The sequence below is a fragment of the Maylandia zebra genome, linkage group LG12 (genome assembly GCF_041146795.1).
Source record: "Maylandia zebra isolate NMK-2024a linkage group LG12, Mzebra_GT3a, whole genome shotgun sequence".
NCBI lineage: Eukaryota > Metazoa > Chordata > Actinopteri > Cichliformes > Cichlidae > Maylandia > Maylandia zebra.
Genome location: NC_135178.1, coordinates 25071332 through 25082727, shown reverse-complemented (window position 1 = coordinate 25082727; position 11396 = coordinate 25071332). Strand labels below are relative to the sequence as shown.

Genomic DNA, 11396 nt, shown 5'->3' with positions numbered 1-11396 from the left:
TGCTGATACTACATTTACATTATTGAAATGAAACCTTTACCTAGACATCTGCAGGCCATTTAAAAAGGTGTGGTTTCAGTCTACACCTGATTTTTAAAAGACTTTACCCATATTGCTTACATGGGAGTAACCAGGTGGCATTCAAAAACACAGATTGTCCTGTTGTCATTACTAAAAAAATTTGCATTTGTTGTGCCGTCAGGGCTTAGTAAAGAAGCGATGGCGAAACCTTTGTTGGACACACCCCCTACAAGTTTTACACATTGGTTTTATTGACATATAAACATTTAAGACATCACTGTCATAAACATTAGGGATAATTGTCCGTCTGCTTTATTAAAATCAGAGGAAATGCCACTGTTATTGTGATTATAGTGGAAAATTACAATTTAGCAGTTTTCCAACTGAAACAAATGATTAATTACGTGTCAAGATAGACATGTATCATTGTTAAAAAATGTCACGTCGCTTCGGATGAGCCATTGCTCAAGAATTAAACTGGGTCCAGTTGAACCACAACTGCTCCAATCAGCGAGCGCGGGGGGCGTGGCGTGAGGCAGAACCCCGCCTCCGGCTCGCCGGCATAAGGGAGCGAGCAGCGCGTGCGCTGTTAGCGAGTGACAGGAGAGCGAAGCGTACACCTGTAGGAGGGCTGCAGGTGGAAACGGGAATTTGGATAGCAACGATTCGGCGGTTGAAGGGGGATTGTCGTTGAGTTTCAGCTGCCGTGGCGCTGAGGGCTGGTGAGTTTTCTTTCTAATGGGGGTAAAAATACAAAGACGGGAAGGATGTAAAAACACCGGCGCAACGACCATAAACCTGCCCGTGATTACTGAAACATTTCTGGTCACAGTGACACGCATGATGGCTGCTTTTGTTTTCTGAAAAAAGACGAGAAAACCTAAACTTTCCACCTGGATACTGTAAATCTTCAGCTTATAGATATAGAATGTTAAGTATAGGCCATACATTGATGAACGTTTTTATACAGCACATTTTAAACTTGCTGTGATGCTTAAAACGAAGTGGCTGTCTACTAAGTTCATCTTAAGTTTTTGTTTGTTTTTTCTTAATTGACAACTAAATCCCAGTCTGGGTTTAGTACTGTCGCTCACTCTGTGGCACATAATATGAATATTAAATATTTTATTTCGTGGTCTATAAAAAGCTAATAATTGAGGGTGGTAGCCACCTCTCACCTGAAAGTACATTTCTGTCTTAGTAACCTGCGGAAGTTGAGGTTGCACAAATGAGGAGCCACGCCATGGGAGTAGCAGCTTTCACATCATCATCTCTGACTATAACGTTAATTGGCGTGTCAAGGCTTGCCGTGTCTTGATTAGTGAGGAGAATCCAGACGGCCATGCCTTTTATCACTTTAGCCAGTTAGGCTCCTGTGTCACACAGGTAGACACACCTCGAAAACCTGTCATGTAGGGTTAGGTTCCACAGCAGACGAGGGATGATGTGTTTTACGTGTTGCTTTCGCAAATGTATTGCTCTTTCTTCACAAACTACAACAATACTGTAGGCTAACCTGTTGGTTTGTGCTCTACAGTTGCTTCACTTCTGCTTTGTCTGCATGACGGATTGAGCCATTTCCCTTTGGCAAACTTTATATAGTATCACAGAGGTTAAAACCTGTCTGATCACTCACTGCTTACCTTCACTTGGTTCAGCACTAGTCCTGAATCCATTGTATAGATGGGGTGTTTTCACTCATCAGGAACAGTTTTTAAATAAGGTTCAGTGTCATAAAAGCAACAGCGCCCAGTATCTGCATGTAGATTACTGCCAACAAAGCCTACTAAGAGTCTGTGTGACGTGGACTATGTTGAAGTTGGGTTTTGATTCATTACTGAATGAATTCTAGTCACACAGTGGCTTGTTTTTTGACGAGAGAGAGGGGCTGCTACTCATTGTACTCCCATCACACTCTCGCTTTGTCTGCCTCAGAAGGGCAGCCAAGAATAGCTGAGTGGCCTTTTTCTTTTTCTTTCCTCCCTCAAACAGTCCAGTCTTTGAGACTTTGTAGTTGACTGTAGTTCAGTGTGCCCTAACCCGAACTGTAACGGCAACATGGTTCATGATTTTTGATTTTGAACATGCGTTAAAGTTTCATCCTGCAATAATGCATCTTGAGGAATTTGTCTCAGTGAGCAGTCCTGTTGCACTTGTTTTTCCTTCTCCCTCCCCCTAGACAAACCGTTCCAGTTCCTCCTCTGTGCTTTTTGTATAAAACATTCAAGAGGTAGTAACAATTGCCACCATTAATGGCTCTCTTTTTTTTTTTTTTAAATTAAAAAAATATCTGTTTTACAATTATTTTATTATTTTTGTTTAGTAAAGTCTTCATACATATTCAAAAGCCCCTACATACATGGGTTGAAGTTGCTAGATACAAATATCACCGAGCCTGCTTCTGTGCTCTGCTTTTCATCCAAATACCACTGAACTTGTAGTCTAAACTGACACTGTGACCTTTGCCTCTGCTCCTTCTAGGTGAAGTACAAGCAGCTTGTCTGAAAATGGAGTTTGGAAGCATAAAGTCCACTGTTGGGCTGATTTATGATGAGTTCATGCAAAATGCAGGTGAGTCTTTGCCCAAAACTAACTCTGTGCTATCACTTTGTTTTCTGTCTGCATATTTTTTTCAAACCCCTCTACATGTTTTTTTTGCAGATACACGGACGGAGAATTGGCTGCTCATGTCGTCTCCTATCCCCCAAACCATCATCATCACAGCATACATTTACTTTGTGACATCACTGGGGCCTCGAATCATGGAGAATCGCAAAGCCTTTGACCTCAAAGGAGTTCTTGTAGTCTACAATTTCAGCGTGGTGGCCCTGTCACTCTACATGTGCTATGAGGTGAGTCCACATACTATTGTTTTGTTTTTTTTTGTTTTTTTACTTCAGTTGGTGCTGACGGGTATTTTAAAAGTGAAATCCTTTCCTGGAAGGTTTTGCACTCCATACCGTACAGGGAGTGAACGTCTTGCATTGTTTCAAATTGCTATGACACATGCCCTCTTGTGAAATACACTTTTTTTTTTTTTTTCTTCTCCCCTTCATGGACTGGTTATTTGAGGTTAAACCAGATCAGCAGGTGTCATTTCCTTATTAAAATGCTTTGTATTCAGCAAATGCTTCTCTGGTCCCACATAACTTTGGTTTCACTGCTTTCCAATGAGCCATGAATGAACCTGAGTGACATAATTTATTTTTACACCAGAGATTGGATATATTCAGGTAAACTTGAAGGAAAACATTACAGCATTGGGTTGATGGAGGACAACCTCTAATTTGTAAATTACTTGCACTGAATGTTCAGCCACAGACGCGCTGCGGTTTGTGTTCATGTCTGTTTGGAAAGCTGTGATTTGCAGCTAGATTTAATTGTAGACATGTGGTGTGCCGTTTGGGTGGAGCAGGTGATGCAAGTCAAGAAATTAACCTGCAGACATGCGATTCAGCAGCATGATTTCAGTTACAGTGAAGGTGAAAAGGAAGTAAGAAGAGATGAGAAATAAGTGGATGAAATGGTTTGGCAGAATTAGAAATTCCAACTGCATGTCCTGGAATAGGGTTTGGTTTGGGTGGTGTACACTAGCAGAACTGCTTTTGTTTCTATTTGTATGAAAAATCTGTTTTTAAATGAAAAGGTGGTGGAAAGTGAATGACGTGAGAAGCTGATACATGGAACTTTCCTGCTTGTCTTGTTTGTTCATGTAACCGAAACTTCCACCATTTGTGTCATAGTTTGTGATGTCCGGATGGGGAACCGGATATTCCTTCCGCTGCGACTTGGTGGACTACTCTGACTCGCCACAAGGCCTGAGGGTAAGTCACTATTAAGTTCAGATGAGCTGATTACAAACGAGTAGTTCAAGGTTTTGACGTATGTGGGTCTGGCGCTAAAGTTTTCTCACTTCTCCTCCAGATGGCAGCAACGTGCTGGCTTTACTACTTCTCAAAGTTCATTGAGATGTTAGACACAGTAAGTGGGGGGGGAAAGTTGCATACCTATGTCTTTGTAATATCCACCCAGGCCTCACCCAGTTTATTTTAAAGCACTGCGTCTCTTTTCAGATTTTCTTTGTGCTGAGGAAAAAGAACAGCCAGGTGACTTTCCTTCATGTCTACCATCACTCCATCATGCCATTCACCTGGTGGTTTGGTGTCCGCTTTTCTGCAGGTAAAAACCACCACCTCCTCTTCTTCGATGTACAAGCAACCTTCATTCATGACAGTATATGAACTCCTTGACATTTTCTTTCGCAATGCCTCATCCACTCCCTGTTACAGGTGGACTGGGAACATTCCACGCCCTGCTAAATTGTGTCGTTCACGTGATCATGTACACATACTATGGGCTGACTGCCATGGGACCCAAATACCAGAAGTACCTGTGGTGGAAGAAGTACCTCACAACCATCCAGCTGGTATGTCAAATGGCTTTTTATATTTATTTTTGCTCTTCTTTACAAAGACCTGGGTTAAACTTTGGCACTATAAGTCAACCACTATATTCTTTATTTGCTTTGTAGATTCAGTTTGTTATGGTGACCAGCCACATCTCCCAGTATTTCTTCATAAAGGACTGCCCATACCAGTTCCCAATCTTCGTCTACATCATCGGCCTGTACGGGCTGATTTTCTTGTTTCTCTTCCTCAACTTCTGGTACCATGCCTACACCAAGGGCAAGAGACTGCCAAAGGTCCTTCAGGCTCAGACATGGTCGCACCACACCAACGGCGTCATGAATGGAAATGCCAATCATGACAAGGATGAGTGACGCAGCAGCTTCTCAGGGGTTTGGGGTTGAGTAAAATAAGGAAACTACTGTGGTAGTCTGAGATGCAAACCCAGTTCGTCTGGACTTTATATATATTTTTTGATAACTCCTTTACTTACAAACTGCAAAAGACAATCTTTAAATTATAAGCGAAACTATATTTAAGGTTACTGAACCAAACCAAAAGGTTTAGCTTTTCTGATTTCTACTTAAGGTAAGGCCAAAGTTCTCCCACAGATGTCGACACTTAAGAAATTAATAAAATAAAGTCTTAGAAACTGACCACCTGCTCTACAGGGCTCTTCCAGTGAGAGCCTGAGCTGTACAGGAATACTGGCTTCCTCACAAAGCTTCTAAAACAGATCTTTTTTTTCTCTTTTTTTACCCTTTTTATTCAGATTTGATCTTACTTCTCAATATACTTTTTTTTATTATTATTTAAAGACTGTGCACTGAAATCAAGGGTTGTTTATTTCACTCTACCTAAAAGAACGACTGTTTAGAAGCCACGCGTCCTGTTTTTCAGGTCTTTGTTCAAAGGGCTACAAGCAAGCACAACCGGGTTTAGGTGTTTGAGAGCGCACGTCCACTCCTTTGCTGCTTGATTCACAGCTGCTGCCCGTGGTGTAGACATTCATTGAAAATGCAGTCTTTAAACGGCATCAGTTTTCACTTCTGACTTGAGTCTCCTATGAACCGTTGCTGTGACACATGCCGGGGAGGGCAGACTAAGTTCTTGTAGGATCCAGAGCAGAGCTCTAGTGAGTTTTTGCTGCTTCCTTGCAGAGACATAATGCAAAAATTAAGACTATTACAAGACTTGCACAATATGCACAACTTAGCCATTCAGTTGGAAGATATGAGCAGCTTTGCTTGACTGCTACGCTTCATGTGTTGAAATTCTGTTAAGCTAACGGGGTCTTCACATAGCTGGAGTTAGCTTTTTTTGGATGTAATTCTTGAATAGTTTTTGTATGTTATGATGACCTTTTAACCTTAAGTGAATATAACACTCTGCGTCTCTGGTGACTGAGGACACAGGATTGAGATTTGTGTGGAAAGATTTACACTTGGGTTTTTTTGTTTTTGTTTGTTTGTTTGTTTGTTTGTTTTTGTTTTAATTCTTTTTTTCCCCATTTGCAAATGCACAACACAAAATATTTACAGATATGTAATGGCTTTTTCCCCAGACCCCGCCTTGTATTAATGGAGAAAAATGCAACAAAAAATGAAATGTTTATATTGTATTTTATATGTATTTATATAAATAAATGATGGACTTCAGAAAATGTAATCTTGCTTTCGGCCTGTTATTTCAACTCTGGATATTTGATACTTTTGACAACTTCATAGATGCAACGCCATTAACAGGCTAATGTCCCGTTTGACTGTTTCAGATGAGCGAGTTGGCCTTAATTAGGTAGATGGATGCCATCGAGACAAGACTGCATTTACAGTTATTAAACATTGTTTTAAGGACAAACCCCAGTGTAGATTCTCTCCACACTGACTGTGAAATTGCTTTGACCAGATTGTAATGAGCAGTTGTCACCAGCAGGGAGTGCTGTTTAACTGACGTTGCTCATGGCCTGTTTGTTTTAATCAGAATCAGAAAGGGGTTTATTGCCAAATGTTGAGCAGGTTTACAACATTAGGAAATTGCTGCGGTGCTTCAGTGCAAACATAGTGTCATAAATAGTACTTAAATAGACATGAAAAAAAAGTAGGGATAAGAATTAAAAGTGCTATGTAGAAATGTGCATGAGATATATACATGAGAATAAGAATTAAGAGTGCTACGTTGAAAGATATATACATGAGTGCAGGTGGTGATCAGTGCCAAACATGGAATGATGCAGTGAACACAGCGTAGGGTCATGTGTTAGTGGCGGGAACAGTCATATGGTTATTGTTCATGTGTCCAACAGCAGAGGGGAAGAAACTGTTCTTATGGCGAGAGGTTCTGGTGCGAATGGACCGGAGCCTCCTGCCTGAGGGGAGCAGGTCAAACAGACTGTGTCCAGGGTGAGAAGGGTCAGCTGAGATCCGAGCTGCACGCCGCAGTGTCCTGGAGGTGTACAGGTCCTGCAAAGATGGGAGTCTGCAGCCAATCACCTTCTCAGCAGAGCGCACAACACGCTGCAGTCTCTGTTTGTCCCTGATAGTGGCTCCAGCGTACCACACGGTGATGGAGGAGGTGAGGATGGACTCGATCATTGCAGTGTAGAATTGCATCATCGTCCGTGTTGGCAGGTTGAATTTCTTCAGCTGCCTCAGGAAGTACATCCTCTGCTGGGCTTTCTTGATGACGGAGGTGATGGTGGGCTCCCACTTCAGGTCCTGGGTGATGGTGGTACCCAGGAAGCGGAATGAGTCCACAGAGGTGATGGGGGTGTCAGTCAGGATGATGGGGGGGAGTGGGGCTGTGTGCTTCCTGAAGTCCACAATAATCTCCACTGTCTTCTGGGCATTCAGCACCAGGTTGTTGTGGCTGCACCAGGACACCAGACGTTCAACCTCCCTCCTGTAGGCAGACTCATCCCCGTCAGAGATGAGTCCAATAACGGTGGTGTCATCTGCAAACTTGATTAGCTTGACAGACTGGTGGGTGGAGGTGCAGCAGTTGGTGTACAGGGAGAAGAGCAGAGGAGAAAGAACACAGTCCTGAGGGGAGCCGGTGCTGATGGTCCGGGAGTCCGAGACATTCTTTCCCAGCCTCACATGCTGCTTCCTGTCCATCAGGAAGTCAGTGATCCACCGGCAGATGGGATCAGGCACATTCATCTGGGAAAGCTTGTCTCGGAGATGGTCTGGAAGGATGGTGTTGAAGGCAGAGCTGAAGTCCACAAACAGGATCCTGGCGTAGGTTCCTGGGGAGTCCAGATGCTGCAGGATGAAGTGTAGGGCCATGTTGATGGCGTCATCTACAGACCTGTTGGCTCTGTATGCAAACTGCAGGGGGTCCAGGAGGGGGGCCGTGAGGGTCCTGAGATGGGAGAGAACTAGGCGCTCTAAAGACTTCATGACCACAGATGTCAGAGCCACGGGTCTGTAGTCATTTAGTCCAGTGATCCTAGGTTTCTTGGGGACAGGGATTATGGTGGAGGACTTGAAGCAGGCAGGCACATGACATGCCTGCAGTGAGGAGTTGAAAATGCCAGAAAACACTGGGGCCAGCTCGTTTGCACAGTGTCTGAGTGTGGCAGGAGACACGCCGTCTGGGCCGGGAGCTTTCCGAGCATTCAGGTTCTTAAACTGCTTCCTCACATCTGCTTCATGAATATGAAGAGTTGTGGTGGGAGGAGGTGGTGTGAAATCCTCTTTTGTGTGGGGTGAGGAGGGGGGTGTTGTAGGTGAACAGTTTGAAGGTGGTGATGGCTCTATGGAGGGGGGAGAGGTGGGGGAATGAGTGTCCAAAGTGCCTCTATTGTTGGGGGCGTTGGAGGTGTGAAGGCTGCCTGATGGCTCATCAAAACGGCAGTAAAAGTCGTTAAGGGTGTTGGCTAAGAGCAAGTCATCAGTGGAGTGGGGGGTTTTAGGCTTGTAGTTTGTAATATTCCTAAAACCTTTCCACACAGAGGCCGAGTCATTCTCTGAGATCTGCTGCTGCATCTTCTCAGAGTGCTGATGTTTAGCAATGTCCACTTCTTTAGTGAACCTGTACTTGGCCTCTCTGTAGCAGTCCCTGTCTCCGCTTCTGAACGCCTTTCTCTTTTCCAGCCACAGCTTTTTGAGTTTAGGAGTAAACCAGGGTTTGTCATTGTTATAACTCACCCTGGTGCGTGATGGCACAATGCTGTCCTCACAGAAGTGGATATAGGAGGTGACAGTGTCCGTAAACTCGTCCAAGCTGTTAGAAGCAGCCTTCATTGTGTCCCAGTCTGTAGACTCCAAACACGTGCGAAGCTCCTCCACAGCCTCGTTGCTCCACAGTTTTTTAAATCTTTTTAATCTAATTACAAAACTGACCACCACAAATTTATAATTCAGACAGATTGACAGGCACTCCTAAAAGTCTCTGAACAATACAGTGGTAAAGTTGAGACACTCATAATTTCTGTTTTGCATCAAACATTTACTACATGCATGGAAAATGGTAAGTAAATGGCCTGTATTTGTATAGCGCACTACTAGTCCCTAAGGACCCCAAAGCGCTTTACACAACCAGTCATCCACCCATTCACACACTGGTGATGGCAAGCTACATTGTAGCCACGGCCACCCTGGGGCGCACTGACAGAGGTACAAAGAAAAGGCACAAATAAGGCAAAAACTGTTGCACAAAGCTAATAAGCTTGAAAGTCAGTAATTGGTTTGGCCGCCTTTACTCTTTTACTCAGCCTGAGCACTCTCAAAGCTTTCTTGTGATTTCTAGGAGTCGTTTTCAGAGACAGTTTACCAGGTTTTAAAGCTCTTCTTTGGATGCTGGTTGCTTTTTGTCACTACTTCAACTACTTCAAGGACAATCTGATCGATTTTATTATATCTTGGTATTCTTTTACTGCACCGATGGGGTGTTTGAGCTCATTGTCATGCTGAAAAATGAAATTATTGCTAATGAGATGCTTTCCAGATGGTGTTGGTAGATAATGGGTCAAAATCTGACAGTATTTTTATGGTACCTTGTTGAATTGTGCTATACAAATAAATTTGCCTTGCCTAGTTTCCTCTTAGTTTTAAAGACATACTGCGCACCGTGCAAAGATATGCCAAGTTTTCAGCTAATAGTTCTCCAAAAATCATCTTGGTGCCTTTCAAACTGTAGATTAAACTCAAAGGTTATGTGTAGACACTGGTTACTCCTGTGATTTGGGTGCCTTTTTAATGATTTAATAGTTCATAGGTCAGTGTTAACAAAAAAAACATTCCTCTGAAATGGTCAGGTACAAAGCCTGGACTGAAAATAAGTGTAAAAGCAACTGATGTCCAAAGAAAAACTTCGAAATACCATTAAATAGCCTGAGGAACTATTGCTCAAGACCGCTTTAAAAATCCAACAGAGTCCAACTCCTTGGACGCTAAAAATAAAAAAGTAAAGGGTGACTTAAGATTGTATTTTTAACATTTTACTCAGATCCTTGCTTGTGCCTCTGTGTGAGTCCATGCAGGATAACAAACTGTGCTGGGTGAAGGACTCAGTTCTATAAAGTGTGCTTCTAAAACAGGAACAGATTTTTTTTTCTTCCGCTAACTGACCAAAAAAAAGATATTAATGTGCCGCAGCTCAAATTATGGCTGCACTTCAAAAAGAATTCATTCAGTATCTCAATCCAGCCTGTCAGATTTTTAAGAAGCAAGCTATGGATGGAAAAAAATAAAGTCTGCTGTGCTTCCCATAAATATGTTTAAAACTGTGGCATACGAGTGCTGAAACGACCCGGTTGAATGGAGAAAATGAGGAAAAAGCAGCAGGACAGACCGACGCTAGAAGGCCATGCATGATTGCTCTGCTCTGTGACGATTTCCAACAACCCCTGTCTGTCTCCAAGCCACCCTCACAGGTCCTTCCCTAGTTTCAGTGTAGGAGACGCTGTGATAGAGGATGACTATGTAAAATGGCTTATCACTGGAAATATGTGAAAAAGAAATAAAATAAATCAAGCGTGAGTTATTCCCGTCTTTCACTGCAAGATACATGCACGAACAATTCAAATTGTTAATTGGTTTAATTAGTGTTGTCATGTTTACTGTTGCATTGAAACACTCATACTCATATTTTCTTAATGAGGAACAACAGAAGTGGAAAAAATAGAATCAGATGTACGGATAGTGTCGGCTACGGCCGTCTCTGCATTTTAAACATTAGGAATAAAACAAACAAAATCCTGATATGCCCAATTAAACGGACATAACTGTCAGTTAGGCCTGATAATGGAAATAAGCACTCTTCCCAACAACAGTTTTTGTGCCACAGTGGTTTAATATATGAGTTCCAGAAGCTCTAATTGCATCGGTGCAGTGCCACTTATTTTAATAGTATTACATTTTAAATGGATCGTTGAATATGCTATTACAGTCCATCGGTTTGTAGCATTTCTGTCCCTGTTAATCACATTGATGTACAGTAGGCCTAAGCAATACATATTAACTAAGTAGTTCCGATGTTATAAAATATTTGTGAAGACTGATTTTAGAAATTAGATTAGCGCATTACTTCTGTCTTGAAGGCATAGTGTGTTTTTCCTTTACTGGGCTCTTACAGTCCTGATGAGGACACACAAACTCTGAATAGTTTAACCATTATTATTTTTTAAAGATGCATTCATGCAACATTTTCCACCACTTTTCCTGGTCATCTTTTCTGGGTGCAGCAGTCTAAGCAGAGGCACCGATGCCTCCCTCTCCCCAGCCACCACCTCCAGCTATTCTGGGTGGATACCAAGGTGTTCCCATGGCAGCAGAAAGGCATAATCTCTCCAGCACATTGCAGGTTAGTGCCAGGGTCTCATCCCAATCTGACATGCCTGAAACACCTCACCTAAGAGGTGTCCAAGAAGCATCCTAATCAGGATTTCTGCACATCGTTGGAGTACGTGAAAACATGAAGTCAAATAAATATATAAGAACTAAGTGGGTCTGAGCAAGTTTGAGAAGA

At 42.6% G+C, this 11396-nt stretch overlaps 1 protein-coding gene across 1 annotated transcript; it reads left to right on the top strand.

Moving 5' to 3' along the window:
• Positions 1-589: 589 nt before the first annotated feature.
• elovl7a (ELOVL fatty acid elongase 7a) lies at positions 590-6095 on the top strand. Its single transcript, XM_004547214.6, has 8 exons — positions 590-743; positions 2503-2592; positions 2683-2873; positions 3765-3845; positions 3946-4002; positions 4095-4200; positions 4311-4447; positions 4553-6095. Exons 2-8 carry the CDS (start codon positions 2529-2531, stop codon positions 4799-4801), a joined length of 885 nt encoding a protein of 294 aa, XP_004547271.1. The 5' UTR covers positions 590-743; positions 2503-2528; the 3' UTR covers positions 4802-6095.
• Positions 6096-11396: the final 5301 nt, after the last annotated feature.